The sequence below is a fragment of the Prunus dulcis genome, chromosome 6 (assembly GCF_902201215.1).
Source record: "Prunus dulcis chromosome 6, ALMONDv2, whole genome shotgun sequence".
Lineage (NCBI taxonomy): Eukaryota > Viridiplantae > Streptophyta > Magnoliopsida > Rosales > Rosaceae > Prunus > Prunus dulcis.
Window position 1 is genome coordinate 26427378 of NC_047655.1, and position 21185 is coordinate 26448562.

Genomic DNA, 21185 nt, shown 5'->3' on the forward strand with positions numbered 1-21185 from the left:
ATCAATTAATCATTTATTCATATTATAAGACGTAAATCAATTATATTATGTAATCATATAATCGTATTTTGGTGCCGTACAATAATTTCTCATATTATTGTTGAGGGCACCAAAGAAAAATACTATTTAGAGAAGAACAGTCCCTAGAAAAATTAAAAAAATATGAACCATGAATTCATGGTGCATCCCAGAAGGAAGAATTTGAGATGGGGCTAATCATTTGAGTTGCTATGTGTTTATACCATAATCAACCAAGCATATTCGGCATCAAACGACCGATACTTAGGAAGGAAAATACGCTAAACAAGCACACAGATGAGCCCTTAGAAGACAAGTGACATCATCTCCTTCTTAACCTATCGAAGGAAGGCCCTCTTCCAAAGCGGTAAACACCTGCTGAAGCTCTCAAGTAAAGAACCTAGAGCTATGATATGTGTCACCTCCGCATCAGTTTGCACAAAGTCACACATCGAAACTTTGCGCGAAACTTCCATTTTCACTTCTCTATAAATAACGAACAGTACCCGAGTAAAAAGAGTAACTATCTTATCACCTTTACTGCTACCCTGCCAAAATTACCACTTATAGCTGACTTAAGTATCGAAGAGCCTTCGGCAGGCACCACACCGGTGTCCGAAGCTTAACGAATGCTTCTTCTTCATTGTCTTCTGCAGGATCTCCACGTACTGAAGGTCCACACCTTCCCCCGCTGAAGATCCGACACTCCACCTAAGTTGATCCTCCCAAAAGGAGCATCAACACTGTGTATTGTCTGCTACCTTGAGGCTACATGTTGTTCACTCCTGACTTGTGTGCATTTCTACTTCATCAATGTCTTCTATCTCTGCTTTTTGTGAGAGTGGGTGAGTTGTGCTTGTGCAAAACAAAATTCATGCAGAGAATAAGAACCAAAGCATTACTCGTGCACATGTTTTTTAAACCATGTTCATTAATTCCTGCCCAAATTATAGAGATCCATTGCCTTCCCTTATAATCTGGCCAAAATGTGATATTGTTGAAAAGGTAATGCGTATTTGTGTAGATGTAACTACACAATTTTAGAAAACTCAAGCAACTACAAACTAGATGATGAAATGTCGGCAACACACAAAAAAAAAAAAAAGAAAAAAAGAAAAAAGAAAAAAGTAAAGAATATTCTAGATGAAGCCACACACTTATGGCCTGAGAAAACAACAAGGCGGTAGAACATGATGGCTAAACAATAGCTACAAAAATAATATTGTACAATATAGAAGTTTCTAGTAAGGGCACTTCCAGCAGAACTTTTGCCTGGGCAGGATAGGGTTTAGCCCACAAGAAGGCTCTAACGCGCAAAGGCAAGGCTGGGCAAGGTGTGGGACCCATCAATTTGGGCAAGTCCTCAGGCAGAATCAGCCAGTGCTGTTGCATGGGCAATTGATGTAATGCTGTCGTCGGCAATCAATTTAAATAACAAAAAATTGAAGGGAAAAAAATCATTTTTTTATTTTATTTTATTATAAATAACTAACCATATTCTTTACTTCTCACACCAAAATTCTATACAAATTCATCTCCTCATATCTCATGTGAATAGTGGTTGCCTTTAGATTGCCATGAAAATGGATGGAAACACAACAAGCCTTTAACAAGGGGTGCCACTATTCATGTGAATAGTAACAGCCTTGCCTCCCATTACCCTTTGCCATGACAAATGGGTGAAAGTGCTCTAAAAGCCACCACAAAAGGGACTAGAAAAAGAAGCCTAGTCGGTGGACTTGGTGATGTTGGCAAAGATGCCTATAAATAGGCATGCAACCTACAATGGGATGTGGAGTCAACAAAAAGAACTCCCAAACGATGTAAGGGTCAACTAATACAAGTCCCAATCTATGTGGGAGCAAACAAGCTACCCAAATCTAAGCTAGTAAGCTAGCAACCTAAACTAGCTAGCTAGCTATCTAGCTAATCAACTAAAGGTGGTGGGAGTTAATCACTACAACACCCAACCCAATCCACGAGGGAGCTGCATAAGCTACCCAACCTATGGAAGAAGCTTGAAGACGAGAGCTCAAGCTAGTGCCAAATAGCCCAAACTAATCTAAATCAAGTGTGATGGCCAATAAGCCAATAAGCTAAGAAGGAGGCCAATTATCCTACATCAAGCTATGTACTATTCTCCTCCAATGTAATAAAATCACTTTGTTCAACTATTGTCCTATTTTCCTAAACCCCTTCACCCAATAATCTAACAAGTGGTATCAGAGTGTCACTAAATCCCTTCACACATAAACCAACAATGATATCACAAACACTCATAACAGCACCACCTAAATTCCAACAGATATCTTCCTTATAATTCAAATTTCATCATCCAAACGCAAAAAAATGCACGTCTCAGTTGCTCTCCCATTCCACGTATATGAAATTTAATTTAGACATTGTTGCTAAAGATTCATTCAACATTCAATATTGCAAGAAGGGATTATAGTTTCGTACACCAAAATAGGTATATAACATTTTGTTTCCTTGGAAGTTTAAACCAAGAAAGAAAAAACTCTAGGGAAATAAGAAGAGAAGAGCTTTGTCTTCATGTAGCACCTAATCTTGTTTTTGAAGAACACGAGAAGAAATTAAGGAGGTTGTTACACTCATGGAAGTTGGAACTTGAAGGTTGAATTTGGGATGGGAGTGAGATGTGGCCGGCCCACAATATATGGACGCGCCAAAGAATATGCCATAAAATGCAAGTGCAAATAATGAATTATGAAAGTTAACCTAGGATTTGTTTGGTAATGCTTATACCAAACAATACAAGAAAGGCACAGTTGAGGTGAGAATGAAACTAATGCCTAATTCTGTGCCAAGAGAGAAGCCATAACTTAAGAAAGTGAAGCAGAAAATGGAGAGATATAAGCCATGAATCTTGGGACTGAATCACTAAATGGACGCTGTTTGACAAATGACTTTTAAAATCCAATCCGAAAAAAAATTTTAAACAAAGCAGAAAAATAAAATAATTCAGGTGTTATGAATAGATACACGTATAATAATACGAGTAATCCCATATGGTGGTGCAACGGTCATACCAAAGAGTTTCTCGTTATTTACGGGTCATTATCTACTCCTATATTGAATTGAAATGAAACAAGTGTAGTGGTTGATTCTCACTTGAGCCATCTTTACTTTCATTTGCCGAGAGCCTCTACAGAGATTCTACAGTCTTTTTGTTTCAGGGTTATATTTTGTCTTCTCTGTTTTGCTTCTGTTTGACTTTGAATTAACTTTTCGTTGAATTGCATCTGACAAATTGGTAAGCTTTCTTTGTTGTTCACAGTTTAATTTGTTCTAATATAAGACTCCAATGAATTCAATCATGTTTTAGTCAAATGCAGCACGTTCTATTGTCAAATGACAGACACCAAAATCTGCCATGATTCTGTTTATTTTATTCAATGTCAAAGGCAGGAACTTGGCTTCTACAAAGTGAAGGGAGCTAAACTTTTGTTCTATAAATGAGCAATCTCATACCTTCAAATATTTCATGCACCAATAAAGCTTAATCAAGCTAAATCTATAAGCTAATTATAATTAAGCATGATGAAACTCTCTCGTTTTCTCACCCTGCTATTTGTTGTGATTGTAGTGTTTGCCATTTTTCTGTTTCAAAATAAACACTGTGGTTCCACAAAACACAAACATTTGCACATAGCATCTCGAAAATCAAATCGGTCAAGGCCACCATATTATGTACCCAAAAAATTGCCAATACCTTCAACACCAGCCGGCTACCCTAAGAGTCGATCTTATAAAAATCAAAGTCTCCACCACCACATTCCCCTGTTGGGTTCCCTGAGAATCATTCCAAGATGCAGATTTACAATGTGTTGTCATTTGGTGCTGTGGGAAATGGTGTCAAAGATGACACTCAGGCATTCAAGAACACTTGGAATGCTGCTTGCCAAGCTCAAATTAGTACTTCATCTGATGTGTTTCTTGTTCCGTACAAATTTTCCTTCATGATACAACCCATCATTTCACAGGGCCTTATAAGTCCAGGCTTGTGTTTCAGGTAATTAATTATATTAATCTGATCTCATGTTGCAAGTTATTTAAATGTATAAATATATGTGTGTCCTCATAATTTCATATAAATTTAATGGATGGGATCAGATTGATGGAACTCTAATGCCTCCGGATGGACCGAAACAATGGCCCCCAAACACTAACAAGCAAGACAGGCTGCTCTTCAAAGGAGTCCATGGAATGCTAATGCAAGGAAATGGTCTTATAAATGGGAGAGGGGAGAAATGGTGGGACCTCCCCTGCAAGCCTCACAAGGTAATTTGTACTAAGTAATTGCTCATTTAGTCTCTTTTTTCTGATAATTATGTGTTTGTGTATTGATGAAAATTACTTATGTGACAATATTGGAACAGGGGGGAAGAAGTCCATCTGTAAGTGATCATCTAGGTCCTCATAATTAGAGTGTTCAACTCAAAATCGTTACTTAGTAATGAATAAAGAGGCTCGTGAGACCTTACTCCGATGAACATGGGATACTCTCAACATCGTGTTTTTTATATTTACATTTGGAAATTTATCATGTACCTAAAACTAATAACCTAAGCCAAACACATAGAAAAGCTTGACATGTTTGATAACTGGTATATATTTATTTCTTTAAACTTTCCTATATACTTTTGTTATCTTTGCAGCATAGGTAGTCTTGGCAAAGGCAACTCGAAAGCCTGTGTTACAAACATCACAGTGAGTGACTCAACCATCAAGAATTCAGACAACGGCGTTCGGATCAAAACTTGGCAAGGCGGCTCCGGCAGTGTATCTGAAGTAACCTTCAAGGACATCCACATGGACATAGTTCTAAATCCTATTATCATAGACCAGTTTTACTGCCTCAGCAAAAAATGCCCTAACCAAACTTCAGCACTAATGATAAATAGTGTTCACTTCTCAAACATTAAGGGCACATATGACAGTCGAAAGCCTCCTATGCATCTTGCTTGCAGCGACTCAATGCCATGCAAAAATCTCACCCTTTTGGGCATAGACTTGGTTCCTGCTCAGGGAGGGGCTTATTTGGATCCATTCTGCTGGAAAGCTTTCGGCCCTAAGGACACATTTTCCACTCGACAAGTCCCATGCTTGATGAAGGGTTACCCCAAAATGTTGCAACATGACGTTGATAGAACATGTTTTTAGAATTTGGGTGACTCGAAAAATAGTATCTACAATAAAATCCTTTGGACCACATCTCTAACAGAAGCGTAGAGGCAGAATATCCCACCTTTATTAGTGATGTGGTCATCAAAAGTGATTCATGTAACATTACTGATTTATCTTCCAACCATTTTCAGTAACTTTGAAAGTGGTTCATGTACTCGGTAACTTTAAGATGTGTCTCTAATGAGAAAAGTGGTCTTTGGTCTTCTTATTACTTTGATTTGCCGGCCCATTTCAGAACTCATTGCAAATCTCCAAGAATTTCTTATTGGATGATATTATTATACGACATCTTTATTTAGTTTTGTGAAAATATAAATTATACATTAATTATTTATGATGACAAAATTATGCCTGTTAGCATCACTTGTTTGTGAGCACAGAATTTTGGTTTTGTCCTTACCCTTTTTGTTCTTTTCTTTCTTAGCTACCTTGTAAATTCTGTGATTCTTTCATGAAGTCTTAGCCTATAACGTAAACAATTGCAGCCTTGCGGTTAAACTCTATAAATACTATAATTCGAAATTCTCTTTTTTGATTACTTTAATTATTATTTGCTTAGTGAATAATTAGTATTTAAGAATTTTATTAAATTTAAATTTTTTTAAAACTAGACCATTTATTAAGTAATATCATTTATGATGTTAATTAAAATATTTAATACTAATTATTCACTAGAGAAATAATAGTTAGGACATAATTACTAATGAAAGTAATTAAATCAAGGCTAAGATATTATTTAATTACTGAAAAGATTTTTTGTATTTTAAATTATTGACCTAAAGATACTAAGTTTATATTTATTTATTTATTTTCAAAACTTCTCCCGACGGGAGAGGTGTTTTCTTAGTTTTCTATTTACAGGGTATAGCCGGGCGGCTATACTTTAAAATATTCTTTTTTGGGGTAGACTCTTAAGATATTATATTTTTCGAGTACAGCCGACCGGCTGTAATTAAAAATATTCTAAATATTCTATTTTGGCGTATGGCCGGGTGGCTATACCGTTAAAATATTATATTTATGACATATATCCGCCCGGCTATACTATTTGCCGGAGGCTACACTCGGTTTTTTCTTTTTCTTTTTTAAAAAAAGTATAGTCGTCCGGCTATACTATTTTGACACATGGGGCCTAATCATAAGGAGGGTCATTTTTTTTTTTATACATATAAATAGTATAGCCGAGCGGCTATATTTGAATTTATTTATTTATTTATAAAAATAGTATAGCCGTGCGTTTATACCTTTTAAAACCGCGCGGCTATACTACGATTTTTATAATAATAAAAAAGTAGTACAGCCGGCCGGCTATACCTTCTTTTTTTTCCCACATGGCGCCTAATCGCTAGACAGTCTTTTTTTTATTAAAAAAAAATCGTATAGCTGAATGGCTATACTCCGTGTTTTTATTTTTATTTTTTAAAAATAGACTTGTGTTGAAACGTGGCACTTAATCGCTTGGGGGTCCTCTTTTTTATATTAAAAAATGGTATAGTTATTCGGCTATACTCAGTCTTTTTAATTTTTATTTTAAAACGTATAGCCGCTTGGCTATACCATTTTACACGTGGGCACCTAGGCGCTGTGCGTCTGCTCTGTTTTTTTTTTTTTTCCAGTAAAGCGTATAGCCGTGCGGATATACTCGATTTTTTTTCTTATTTTAAAAGAATAGTATAGCCGGTCGGCTTTACTCCTTTTTCTTTTACCAAAAAAAAAAAATTGTCTTTAATAAATAGTATAGACGAGTGGCTATAGGCTTTTACATATATATACATATATATTTTTCAATAATATATTTGTGTTCTATACACGTCTCACATTTGTTAAGAAGCAAACGTACAATAGTTGTATTGTACATATACGTACGTATTTCTAACTTTTAATACAAGTCTCTCAGATCTTTTGTAACACCCCGACCCCAAATTTCCCCAAATTTAACCTTTATTTAATTATTTAATTATTAAAGGGTATTTTAGTCATATTTTTAGCCGGAGAGAGTTTGGGGCCGTGACTTGTATTTTTGGATAGGTCGTGCTGAGACGAGTTCATAGACACGTAGTGGGCTCGAATCGGAGTTGTAACGAGAGAGATATGGTCAAAAGAAACCCAGTGGCACAATCGTAAATATTTCGAAATGGGATTTTTTTATAAAAATCTGGTTTTTCTCTCTCTCTCTCTCTCTCTCTCTCTCTCTCTCTCTCTCCCGCGATCTCTCTCTCTCTCCCGTCGGCCCTCTCTCTTTCTCTCTCCTCGTATCTCCGGCCACCGGCCGCGGCTGCGGTCGGGACCGGTGCCAAAAGGACCGGCTCGGCCTCGGCGTCACGACCCAGCCCTCCCCCGAGATCGGCCGCCGCTCCAGCCGCCGGAAAATGGTGATTTTCGCCGAAACTTCGCCGGCTCCGATCTCCCTCCTCCGGCCGCCATTTCTGGCGATCAAGGTATGGAAATTCATCCCCTCTGCATGTTCTAGCTGATGGTTGGGTAGGAATTGATCGATTCGTAGCGTAGGCAATTCGATTTTCGAATTGAAAATCGGCCGAACTTCGGCCGCCGTAATCGGCCGTTTCCGGCCACTTTTTGGGGGTTGCCCAAGAACAAAAGTGACTCCAAATGGGGTGTTTTACCTAGGGTAGGAGTTTGGAGTCTCGGTTCGAAGATTTTTCGACGGACCGTAATCGCTTTGGACACCCGGTCTGCCCGCGCGTGTGACGGCGCGTGGGCCAGGGTGGTGGCGTGTCTCTGGGCAGTTTTGAGGTCCTCGTGCCGTCACGAGCGCGTAGGATTTCGCGGATCTCAATTCGGACGTCGTTTGACTATCGAACGGATATCGCCTATCGGGCGTTATCCGGGTTCGATAGGTTGGGACCGTCGGATGGTCCCAAATTTAATATATGTTAATCTGGGTAATTCTAGGATCGTGTAGGAATTTACGGATCGTGAATCGGAGCCCCGGATGTTCCGATTCAATAATTTAAAGTTTATATTTTATATTAACCGTTAGATCGTGCGATCGTGAGCGATCCGACCGTCCGATCTGAACCAAACTTGTAGGACAAGTGTCCTATACCTTATAGAACCCATAGGAACTTTCGGATCGGAGTTTGGAGGTCGTGGTCCCCGTGGGCCCGTTTGACCAGGGTTAGGGTAGTTTGACCCTTGGTTGACCGTGAGTCTCCCGGAGTAATCTCACCTTCCCAGGGGGATTATCTGGTGCTAGACTATTGTTGGGGTTTACGCAATATTAGAATATTTGTTTATATAACTAAAATTATATACTTTTGTACAAGGGTACAAAAGAGTCTAGAATGTCAGTTTGGAGTGCTATACGCACTACCTTAAGTACCTCCCCGGATTTGGGATTCACTATGAGTACCACCAAGTGAAAGTTGAGGTCCCACGTGGCGTAGGTTATCCGGCGTGTGGACAGACCCCATACGTGGCGTTGGTTGTACCGGCGTATGGGGAGATATGTGATATGATGTTCAGGTCTCACGTGGCGTAGGTTATCCGGCGTTGAGACAGGCCCCATACGTGGCGTTGGTTGTACCGGCGTATGGGGAGATATGGTGATATTGTGTTGAGGTCGCACGTGGCGTAGGTTATCCGGCATCTCGACAGGCCCCATACGTGGCGTTGGTTGTACCGGCGTATGGGGAGATTTGTGATATAATGTTGAGGTCCCGCGTGGCGTAGGTTATCCGGCGTTGGGACAGGCCCCATACGTGGCGTTGGTTGTACCGGCGTATGGGGAGTTATGTGATATGACGTGTAGGTCTCACGTGGCGTAGGTTATCCGGCGTTGAGACAGACCCCATACGTGGCGTTGGTTGTACCGGCGTATGGGGAGATATGTGATAGTATGGCATGGTCGCACGTGGCGTAGGTTATCCGGCGTGTTGACAGACCCCATACGTGGCGTTGGTTGTACCGGCGTATGGGGAGATTATGTGGAATACAGAGAAATGAAATGAGGTATCGCCTAAGTGTGGAATTAGGTTTTATGGGAGAACTACGTGTGGCTTGATCCCTCAAGGAGGGTACGTAGGCAGCCTAAGGTCATTAGGTGCAGCCGCAGACTAAATATTAGTCACAAATTTATATTTGAATTTATTGTTGCCTTGTTCGAGGCATGAATTGTTTTGTTAGTGTGTTTGGTAGTTTGTTGAGAATTTTTGGAAGGCCGAAGGCCATTTATGTAAATTGCATGAATTTATATTGTGCATGCTGCCAGTTGGGGATATTAAATGTGTTTTTATGCAGGTTGGAATTTTGGGAAATGACCAATTTATAGGGGAGACTCTGCCGAAATTTCGGCAGAAAGTCTCGGTCTTTAGTAAGTGGGCCCGGCATATGGTTGATGTCAGGAATTTCAAAGGGTTCGTCCCGGGTTTTGGAAAAATTCGGGGCGGGTCCTTTCATCTTTGTTCCCCTCTTCATTGTCTTGTCAGTTCTTATAATTCTTGCCATTCAAAATACAGTTCATGCAGCTAATGTAAACTTTCAAAAGCTACCTAGAAAATCAGAATCACCCCCACATTCATCAAAAATCACCCCCATCACATTCATCAAAGTCGGAATCACATATATCAAAATCAAAATCAGCACCACATTCACTTCCACCTGGTGTGGTTGCTTGTGATGCCAAGGTCTTCAGCGTACGGGGCGTTTGGTGCCGCAGGGGACAGTGTCACTGATGACACACAAGCATTCAGTAAGGCTTGGGATGCCGCTTGCCAGGCCGGAAGATCCTCTTTAGTTTTTCTTGTTCCTGATAAATATTCCTTCCTTACACAAAGTATCCTATTCAAGGGGCCTTGTAAATCTTACCTACTGTTTCAGGTAATTATGTGACATTATGTATGTTACTAATTAAAAAGAAGAATTTTTTTTTGCATAGATATATAAAACTGATGGAATTCTTGTCTGAAATGTGAAGCTTGATGGGAGGATTGTGGCTCCTAGTGGACCCAATAAATGGTCATCAAGAAATAGTAAATCAGATTGGCTGGACTTCTATGGAATCCATGGCATGACAATGCAAAGGAGATGGGCTTATAGATGGAAGAGGAGAAAAATGGTGGAATCTCCCCTGTACTTCAGTAAGCTAGCTTTTTCTTTACTAATGTTAATTAATGAATGCTTAATAAGACTGTTGCTGACATCTTGTTCCTGTATCAATTAATAAAACGGCAGAAAGGAAGTGGCTGTGATCATACCCCCAACGTAAGGCATAATCACAATTCGAAATTCGATTTTTGAAGTAAATGAAAGGCGATTGCATGCGTGCATTTGAATGAAGAAACTGTTGTAATGTTCCTTTTTGTACTTTTTCATAATGCAGGCCCTAAGATTTTTGAAAAGCTCTAACTTGAAAGTACAAGGGATCAGTGTGCAGAGCAGCCCCAAGTTCCATGTCTGCTTTGATGATTGTCAAAATGTCCGATTAGAGTTCATCAGCATAAACTCACTGGGTGATAGCCCGAACACCGATGGAATTCACATAGAGGATTCCAACAATGTGGAAATACACCATTCAAGAATTTCAGCTGGTAAATAATTCTACAAGATCTTATTAATTCTTCATTAATTAAGTACCAGTAAGCAAAGCTGATTAGTTCTCAACAAATGAACTATGCAGGGGATAATTAAGTACCTAAACCCCCTAATGCAGGTGATAGTAGTCATGATGTGGACATAACGAATGTAACTTGTGGTCCAAGTCATGGAATAAGGTTCCTCTTAATTTAATTAGGCTTCTATTCTAGTAATTAAAAGATTAATTAAGATTTAAGACCAAAACTTAGTGGCTCATATGATTATTCTCTTCTTGGTTTGCAGCATTGGTAGTTTGGGAAGAGACGAATCTGAAGCCTGTGTGAAGAACATCACAGTGAGACTCAGTGATCAAGCAATCTGATAATGGCCTTAGGATCAAAACATGGCATGGTGGATCAGGAGCTGTGGCCAAAAATAACCTTCAACAACATAGAAATGGACAAAGTCAAAAACCCAATTATCACCAACCAATACTATTGCCTCAAAGACCACTACCCCAATCAAACTGCTGCCCTCAAGATTTATGATGTTTCACATGCACAGCACATACAATGTGAAAAACCCACCTGTTTATCTTGCTTGCAGTGACTCAGTTCCATGTACAAACATCACACTTTCTCAGGTTCAACTGCACCCAGCAGCGCTGCTCAGGGAGATGGGGGGTTGAATTTGGAACCCCCATTTTGCTGGAAGGCTTACGGGATCATCGAAACAAGTGTCACGAGGCCACTGAGGTCCTGTTTGATGGGTGAACTTCCTAAAAATAATTTGTTCTTCAACAGGATTCTAATAAGCGGTGTTGAAGATGCTGTCACGGTTAATTTGGTCATAGGTCTGGACGAAATCTGATCCTGCAATGTGCTAAAGTGTTCATTGCAAGGGAGTTGTACTTAGGAAAATGAATGTTATAGAACAAACCTTTTCCTTTTTTGATTATTAGGAAAACAAAAACTTTTCCAAACTGAAGTTATCCAAATTATGGGCGGTATCAGTTGAAAATCTGAACAACCCCCTTCTCACTTTCATGAATATATGGTTAATTGGATTCATCAAAATTTTACTTTTTACTTTTTACTTTTTACCTAGATAGCAACAAGATAAAAACTGTAGAACACCTTGAGAGGCCATGCAGTTGACTGGAGAACAGATGGTAAATAACTAACAAGGCCCTTTGGAATTTTTTTTAAAAAAACTTATTGTTCAATTCGTCCAATCAGTTTTCTGTCCCCATTGGCCATGCTTAGTGTCACAGGTCGCACATAGACAAGCTTCCGCCGCGCCGCGTCGCTCGCTCATCCCTTGAAATTAGGCTGGTCAACTTTCTTAGAATAATAGACGGGCTGATTTACATAATTTATAAATCATGTGGGCCTTGGGTGGGTTGCCATAGCCTGCTAGCACTGCAAGCAAATCAAAATTCTTGGCGTTTCTGCGAAGCTCTGGACCTGTTCTTTTACTTATTTCATTGCTGCTTTTTTATACTTAAAGATGTGCCTCATTCACCTCAACATTTTGAGGACTGAAATTGTCTAAACCAAGTGACCCTAATTCAGACATTCAAGAGAGAATGTCGACATAAAGAAGTGTCTGCTTCAAGAAGATAAAAGGACCTCACCAGCAGCCAGAAGCTACTATTGGTTTGGTGGGTCAGTGGATTGAGTTTCTTCAAAGCATGAAGTTTGCTTTTGGTTGACCTCATAATAATCCCAAAAGAAATATGATTTCATTTCTGTCTTCTTCAAGACTTTCAATCCCATCATCTATAATGCTTGGCTGCAAGCTATACGTATGTAGGGAATAATAAAACCTTCCAAAAATGGCTAATATCATTGCTTATCTTTCTTCAGGCCTTTGCATCATGCTATACAACTTCTTTTTTATTATTTTTTATTTTTTACAAGCAATATTATGGAGGGGGAATTAAACCTAGTATCTCGGGTGCAGAGGCTATTGGTTATTACAAACAAAACCAAAATGGGAGTTTTTGATACCGGCAATATTGGGGAGGAGGAAATCAAACCTAGGACCTCGGGTGAAGGACAATTACAACTCCCTTGTCATGACTCATGCTAGCTATACAACTTCTAGTTTCACAACAAACTGCCATTTTTCTGATGAAATGGGTGAATATAATCATGGAAAAACCAAAATGGGATTCATTTAAAGATCCCAAAGCAACAACTTTTCCTGTCCAAAATGGGTGCACATAATCATTCAAATGCTAAACCACTCAAAAATCTCTTTAATCCACCCAACCTTTTCTTTTCTTCTCTTGGCCGGCTATAGCTCCTCGCATGCAGACCCTTCTTCACATTGTGCCCAAAAAGCCAAAGCAAGCTCTCTCTAAATGGAACTGGTCGGTCTCACAACATGCATTATTGAATGGTGTTAGGCGTGGACTGACCTTCAAAAGTAGCTTCCCACTAAAACTTTCTAAGTATGAAAATGACGTACTTATTTCTGAGTATGAAAATGACGTACTCACACTCACTCTGCTGCAGCAATAGCCTCTTATCCCAAAGATTGTAGACTTGTAGCGTTATCTCTTGCAAGTTGTTTGGTGCTCAAAGTGGTCACATACTGTATAAATCTTAACTCTTATGGTGCATTCAACTTCCTAAGATCGTGATTCGTGGGTGCCTTGCTTCTACAGTTCTATTTTTACCCTACAATGCCTAGCTGATGACACTGACAATTTGCCTGTCAAAATCCTTGTTGCCAGTTGCACTCTTTGAAATCCAACAGCATGAATTTGGCTATAAACTCTAGGACAATAGAAGCACTTTATTTCTATAAGTAGCTAAAAGTTCTTTCATTCCATTTGCTCTACATGTACCTAAGTGAAAGCAAATGCTGAACATGATATTTGCTTGGGTACTTGTTATTCAAATTTTTTTCTTCTCTTTTTGTTTCTTCTTTCCTCCGATACACGGCAGCCTTCAAAGTACTGACACTAAACATGATAAGGGTTTGCATCTGATGTCTCGAATTTCATTGCCACCTTCTCCGGCACCAGAGGCTGTTAGCCCAAGCTACAATCCTACCACTATTTTCAATGTAAGATCTTATGGTGCCATTGGGGATGGTGTTACTGATGACACACAAGCATTCAAGCTGGCTTGGGACACGGCTTGTCAAACTGAAGATTCAGAAGTTCTTGTTCCTAAAGGTCATACCTTTATGATACAGTCTACAATATTCACAGGGCCATGTAAACCTGGCGTCAAAATGCAGGTAATTAATCTAGGTCTCCTCTTAAAGGCTGGAACTTTATTTAAATTTGTTGGAATTTTAGGATGTGTGATGAGTGTTTATGATACCATTGTTGGTTTATGTGTGAAGGGGTTTAGAACAATAGGACAATAGTTGAACAAAGTGATTTTATTACATTGGAGGAGAATAGTACATAGCTCGGTGTAGGCTAATTGGCCTCCTTCTTAGCTTATTGGCTTGTTGGCTACCAAACTTGATTGAGATTAGTTTGGGCTATTTGGCCCTAGCTTGAGCTTGTCTTCAAGCTTCTTCCATAGGTTGGGTAGCTCACATGTAGCTCCCTCGTGGATTGGGAGTTGTACCCACCACCTTTAGTTGATTAGCTAGATAGCTAGCTTTGTTGCTTAGTTTCCTAGCTTTTCTAGCTTAGGATTTTAGGCAGCTCTTGGCTCCCTTATAGATTGGGAGTTCTTTTTGTTAGACTCCACCTAGTTTCATTGCATTGCATGCCTATTTATAGGCATTCTTTGCCGACATCACCACGTCCACCAACTTGGCTTCTTTTTCCTCCGGCCACAAGTGTGTGGCTTATACTAGAAACTTATATATTGTACAATATTTATTTTTGTGGCTATTGTTTAGCCATCATGCTCCACCGCCAGAGTCTAGCAACATGAGTATTCTTGAGTTTTCTAGAATTGTGTAGTTACATCTACACAAATATGCATTGCTTTTTCAACAAAATTCTTTGAGAGACAGAGATAAATTTGGCAACTTTTTTGTCTTACCGAAATCTAACGTGTTCGTTGGCTGGTTGATGGGGAAGATTGATGGGACACTAATGCCACCAGATGGACCTGATTCATGGCCAAGAAATAACAGCAAGAGACAATGGCTTGTTTTCTACAGAATCAATGAAATATCAATGCAAGGTACTGGTGTAATAGATGGGAGAGGAGAGAAATGGTGGAACCTTCCTTGCAAGCCGCGCAAAGTAAGCATCTTTGTTATTCTTTCACAGCACCATTGGTTTTATTTTATTACTCTTAGGCCAATTTCTCACAATGTTTTTTTATATATATGCAATGGAACAGGGTTTTACTGGAACAACACAGCCTGGTCCTTGTGATAGCCCAGTTGTAAGTCACAGTAAAAAAATTTCAGAACTTGTGAAGTAAGCATTGGTCAACTTTGGTGGAAATATTGTTTACATATGAACTTTATGTTGCAGGCCATAAGATTTTTCATGAGCTCTAATCTAAGTGTGATAGGACTCAAAGTTAAGAACAGCCCCCAGTTTCATTTCCGGTTCGATAACTGTCAAAACGTCTACATAGAATCACTTAACATAAAAGCACCTGCTCTAAGTCCCAATACAGATGGAATTCACATAGAGAACACAAACAATGTGAAACTATATAATTCAGTCATCTCCAATGGTAATTACTAATTACACAACAGAAGCTTCCAATTTGTTGTCCATCGTGCAATCTCTCAAATGCTTACCTTGCTCTTTGGTTATTGCTACTTCATGTAGGTGATGACTGCGTATCAATTGGAGCAGGTTGTTATAATGTGGAGATTAGGAATATTACTTGTGGTCCAAGTCATGGAATAAGGTACATCCACTGCTTCAAAGCACATATGGATGGTTTCTAAAGTTCCATTATTCTCCAAGATTCACTCAACCCAAATCCTCTTTCTTCCCATGTAGCATTGGAAGTCTTGGAATTCGCAATTCTCGAGCATGTGTTTCGAACATTACAGTTAAGGACTCAATCATCAAGCACTCTGACAATGGGGTTCGAATCAAAACTTGGCAAGGTGGATCAGGGTCTGTGTCAAGAGTAACATTCCAAAACATTCACATGGACACCGTTCGAAACCCGATTTTGTTAGATCAGTACTATTGCCTCACCAAGAAATGCCCTAACCAAACCTCTGCAGTTCACATATCAGATATTTTGTACTCAAAGATAAAAGGTACATATGATGTGAGAAGCCCACCTATGCATTTTGCTTGCAGCGACTCCATGCCATGTACAAATCTCACTCTCTCTGAAGTGGAACTGCTTCCTGCCCAAGGAAAATTTGTGTCAAATCCAATTTGCTGGAGTGCATATGGAACAGTGCAGACCCTTACAATTCCACCAGTTTTCTGCTTGTTGGGGGGCACTCCAGAAATGTTGCCACAGAATGGTAATGAAAGGTGTTAACCAATCAAAAATAAACTGAGATACATATAAAAGAAATATAGCTATTCTAAACGAAATTACAAGTAATTAAGAAGTCCAAGAGTCTGTTATATATAGTATATGGTGTAGTAGAATGCTTTATTTTGTTCTTAATATCCAAGAGCTTGTAGATAAGCTAGAAATTTGGTTTGTACTTAAATCTAGTGCCTTTTCAATCTCGTTTAAATCCAAGTTGTGTTCAGTAGTCAAATTAGTAAACATCAAAATTATATTCACATAATGTGGAGTTTACTTCTAACACAGCTGGCCTTTCATTACGGCTTCTTAACTTTGCAATTGTTGCTTGTTTTTCATATATTGTAGTGTTGGGTTGAATTGGTGCAATCAAGTTTGTTGTGGCTTTTACATGAGTTATCAAATTGCTCATAGTATTTTAGGGGAAGTAAAACAAACGTCTACCCCGAAAACACAGAGAAAAATACATTCTCAGTGAAAATGTGACAGCAAAACCTGTTGCAACGGTGTTTTGATTTCTTGCGTTCGTGGGTTTTAGTAGCGAAAGAGACCGTCGCTAAGCGCTGCAAAAGAATGTATTATCCGCAGTTTGAAAGACCGCCGTTAAAAGTCGGCAGAATATTGAACGCTTCTCCTTGCACAGAAATTATGTAGTTTTGAGATGCGCAAAAATAAAAAAATAATTATGCTAGAAATAACAAAATTATGTAGCCTTCACAGAACATACCCTGCATAATGCAGACGAGATCATAATTCGGAAACAAAATTATTATACTAGAAATAACAACCAGAGCATTAATGAAAGAGCAACAGAATCATGACAATCAAATAATTTAGAGGCCAAAAGCATAACTCTCAACGATTCATCATTCATCAGAAGACAGTGTGTCTGAATTTTCCCTCTTGGGACAAAATAAAACAATAGACTAGTGTTATATGAATAAAATTTGGATATTAGGAGTTGCAATCCTATTTTGCCAATGTTACGAAGCGAAGCAATGGATGTGAATGCCAAAAGAAAAGGGTCAGTCATACAAACTATCACTAATAAACATAGCAGTAGAGCAGAAAAAGGTACATGCACAATTACAAAAGAACTTTGTGGTCATAATTCATATGTCTGCGTATGCCTGCCTGGGGGTGGGTAGGCAACAGTGAACCATTGGACTTATGGTGAAACTGGGTTGAAAAGGAATTCAGCCAAGAAAATAAAATGACAAAACCAAAAGTTGAAAGTTTACTTTCTTACATAGGATTTTATAAATTTCGAGGCCGTCCATATTGTTACATACTCAAAAAATTGAGCTTTACTCATTAGTGATGAATGTTACTCATTACAAAATTCTTAAGTCATTCGTTGAAATTTTGACAAATTACATGAAGAGGGACGGACTTTCAGAAACTTTTAAGTCATTTCTTAAATTTTCGAGAAATCAAACAAAGAGGAAGACATACTTAAACAATATATACTACCGGAATATGCAAGTTTTTTCTCCGCTCAGTGATGTTTTTAGATTGGTCCATCTAATGGGGGACCATAGAGCACCATTATAACATCTAGTATAATAGGTCATACAGGACCACATCAACTATATCTCTCGATAGAGAAAGCACTGACTTTTGGCAATTCTAGATGCAACCTCAGAGTGCCAAGTAATTGCCATACCCATTACTATGAAAATAGTAGCGGTTTGTTAGTCATTCATTGTGCATCATACCTTATCTCCACAGAGGAAAGTTTTTCTCCCACTCTTATGAACTCAAGCAATTGTTCTGCTCTCTTTTGACTTTCTTGCTCTGTTTTGGATCCTCCCCTGTTTTTTTAATATAGCAAATCTACTCATTTGATTTCTGTTTCTTCACCTTATGTACTTTTTTCTTTTCTTTTAATCCAATATTATCACACTGAAGGAGATGCACATAACACAAGTATTAGCAAGCTCCATGAGCAAACTGGGATGTCATTCACATATTGGATTGAAAAATTTCGGCAAGTTACCGGAACCTGCTGGAAAACACTTATGGAAAAATACATCACAATTAAGAATGTTCTTTCAATACAGTTTCGCTTTGATTACACTTCCTGATTATTCAAGCATTTCCATTTATGAAGCGTTGATCCACCTTAATAAACGTGGCAACTTCATACTAGCTTTTCGATCAAGCTCTTTGGCATACAGATATGGTTGGATGATGATGGACTGCTAATTTAATGAAGTGAGCACCTCTAACAAGGAAGCAGCAAATTGCATTTGTGTGTCCTCATCTATGGTCAAGAACAGAGGCACATGAACAAAGAGCGATTTGATCCCGTTTTGCTCTGCAAACCGAAGGGAATGGTAGTAGACATAGTTGCATACAAAGCGGCCTGCATCGTCTGAGGTCATCACCTCGAAACCCTTCTTTGCCAAGGCCTTTGTTATGTCCTCAACAGGAAGAGAAGTCTGCACATAATCAGAAGAAGAAATAGTTCCAAGATTGAGGAAAATGAGGAACCATTGTAGTCACATACTCAAATACAAAATAGGACCTCTGAATCAACCGTTATGCAACCATCATGGAGGAAAGAAATTTAAGGTATAAAGTCAACCTATTTTTCAAGACAACTTCAGTCCTTCAAGCAGGTATTCTTCAAGTAATCATAAAAAAATTTAATGATTTATGAGGTGCAAGAGAAAGTACTTGAAATCTTTAGGAGGCATATAATGAAAAATCATGGCACCCAGCCTACCTCTCGTATATGTGAAATTCCACCATCTGAAGGAATAATGGGGACTTTCTGCAAAACATATGATAAAAGTTAACAAAATCTGAAGAACTTCGAAGCTGATGTCAAATAAAATCCCAATTCACCAGAGACAACCCCTGCAAGTTCTGTCTAACCTGAGGCTTCCATCCCATCTCATCAGGGCAACGAAAAGTAGCTTCATTGACAGCTTGATGCTCAATAGCAAACCTTGTTGCACCACTATTAACACCAAAGTGTACCTACATAATTACGGTTAAAATTAAGAAAGGGTAAGACACATAACACATGAATACATCTGCGCAAGTACAACAATCGTAGCGATGAAATGCTCTTGAACAGATGTGATGGAAAGTTCTGTTATTTATTAAAGTTCTAGTAAAATCTTTAATACATGTGCACAAGCTTTTTCTCTATAGATGATGTTGATAATGACTATTTTCTAAAGTTTTATGTGAAAAAATTTCTTTCACATAATAGAAAAACCAGATGGGAAAGAACCAATCATCAAATCAAATTCCTATAAATTCTTTGAGCTGTATCCAATTCCTATATGAACAAATCAAAAGAACATTGTTTAAAAGGAGAAATGATAAATGAATTTGAGTCCCAAGTTTTGAACCCAAACCATGCTGATATTCTTAGATATGTAGGGGTCTTTAAAGTCTACTAGCTAGTTATATATGCTTAGCAGACTAGCTTCTAAGGACAGAAAGAAAGGAACTTGAAATAAAGTGTGATCCAGCTTAGAAAATGAGAAGCAATGGGCAGACATGAAAACAACTCACCCAAATAATTCTACTGGAATTTGAAGAATCCTGCTCGCTGATAGCAGATCGCAATGTCTGGTATAGGGGAACAACTGCTCCTTGTCCTGCAGTCTCAAGAATGCTGCAACTTCCAAGAACCAGACCCTTTGGTGAACCCTTCTTCTTCACATACTCTTTGAGATTACTGACAATAGTCTCAGTTGGATTCTCTGAAACTCCATGGAATTTCTTAAAACCAGTCACATGAATTGTTACTGTTGAAGGCCCTTCAGACCCCATTTATGAGCTATTAATATCTAATTGAGGAATGTGTTATAGCATCAAATCGGAAGTAATATCTAAGTACCTGCATCAAACTACCGGAAATGAGTGAAAAAAATGCAGAGGCATAAACACAAGTACATACAGAGTAAAGAAGTCTACGTCTACAATCAGCAACCTGTCTAGGTTTAGCTCCTGCTGAGTTTACACCACTGAAAGTTTTTATCTATGAAACTCATTGGTTACTTTAAAATCCGAAAGCTGATTCTTAACAGATTCATTATATCAATGCTCTTCCTTTAAATCATGCTCGTAGCATAGTAGTAGTTAATACCATAATATAACAGCTAAACAATTATATGAATGGATACTGTTGAAACAGTTAAACTATAAACAATTAGCAACTGTCTGTCTAGCAGTTACAATTTTAATACTTGATGAACCGATCAAGTTCAGTCAGACCAATCAAAGGACTGAAGCCCATTTGTTTTCATTTCTTTCAGATAAGCATCTTTATGGATGAGACTGCATACACCAATTTTTATTCGAAAAACCACATCAAATGCAAAATTGAGAAATCCCCATGGCCAGAAACTCAGAGTCAGCAGTCACCACCAACAAGATAAAATGGCTCTGTATGAAGGCAGACACTAAACTAACTGACAAACAATAAATTTTGTTAATTGGATATAAATTGAAAACTCAATATCCTGCAGTGCATGAAGATCAAATAAAAGTGGATATCAGATTGTACTAGACCCTCCACAAATTTAGCTCCCAAGACAAACCACACAGATGAAACACTGGATTTAAACAAAGCCATCCGAACCCAAAAAAGTAAAACCAAAACGCGAATTGGAATCAGACTGATGAGGCATCCAGATGATGATATAAGTCAAAGACCCAGAAATCTACCTTGAAAAACAAAGCCTTGGAATTAAAACATGCAAGATTCTGAAAATTATATCAAAAGAAAAAAGAAGAGCCTTTCTTGCCTGTAATCTTCACAAGCCTCAACCACCAGTCTTATCTGCTCAAGATGATTTATTTACAACTGGTAAAGATTCCAAGTAGATTGATTATAAGATAAAGAGAGAGAGAGGGAAAGAGAAAGAGAGAGAAGGGGAGGAGGTTATGCAAAGGAACGTGTTAGTGGAGGGTCACTATCAAACAACAAAAAACAGAGTATATATTCATGATTTA

The 21185-nt window shown here is 38.5% G+C and overlaps 1 protein-coding gene and 3 pseudogenes across 2 annotated transcripts; 3 read left to right on the plus strand and 1 right to left on the minus strand.

Annotated features, from left to right (window-relative positions):
- The first annotated feature begins 3848 nt into the window (after positions 1 to 3848).
- LOC117630577 lies at positions 3849 to 5202 on the plus strand (annotated as a pseudogene).
- Positions 5203 to 9864: 4662 nt separating this feature from the next.
- LOC117630578 lies at positions 9865 to 11631 on the plus strand (annotated as a pseudogene).
- Positions 11632 to 12756: 1125 nt separating this feature from the next.
- On the plus strand, positions 12757 to 16211 carry LOC117630579 (annotated as a pseudogene).
- A 1926-nt stretch (positions 16212 to 18137) lies between these two features.
- Positions 18138 to 21160, minus strand: LOC117630936 (pyrrolidone-carboxylate peptidase). Of its 2 annotated transcripts, none has more exons than XM_034363813.1 (5): positions 20978 to 21160; positions 19740 to 20067; positions 19089 to 19193; positions 18937 to 18984; positions 18138 to 18649 (listed from the first exon to the last, which is right to left on the minus strand). In XM_034363813.1, exons 2-5 carry the CDS (start codon positions 19998 to 20000, stop codon positions 18410 to 18412), a joined length of 654 nt encoding a protein of 217 aa, XP_034219704.1. In that variant the 5' UTR covers positions 20001 to 20067; positions 20978 to 21160; the 3' UTR covers positions 18138 to 18409. The 2 variants fall into 2 exon arrangements, with proteins under 2 accessions (XP_034219704.1, XP_034219705.1); XM_034363814.1 differs by having other exon boundaries at positions 20898 to 21160.
- Between the last annotated feature and the right edge of the window lie 25 nt (positions 21161 to 21185).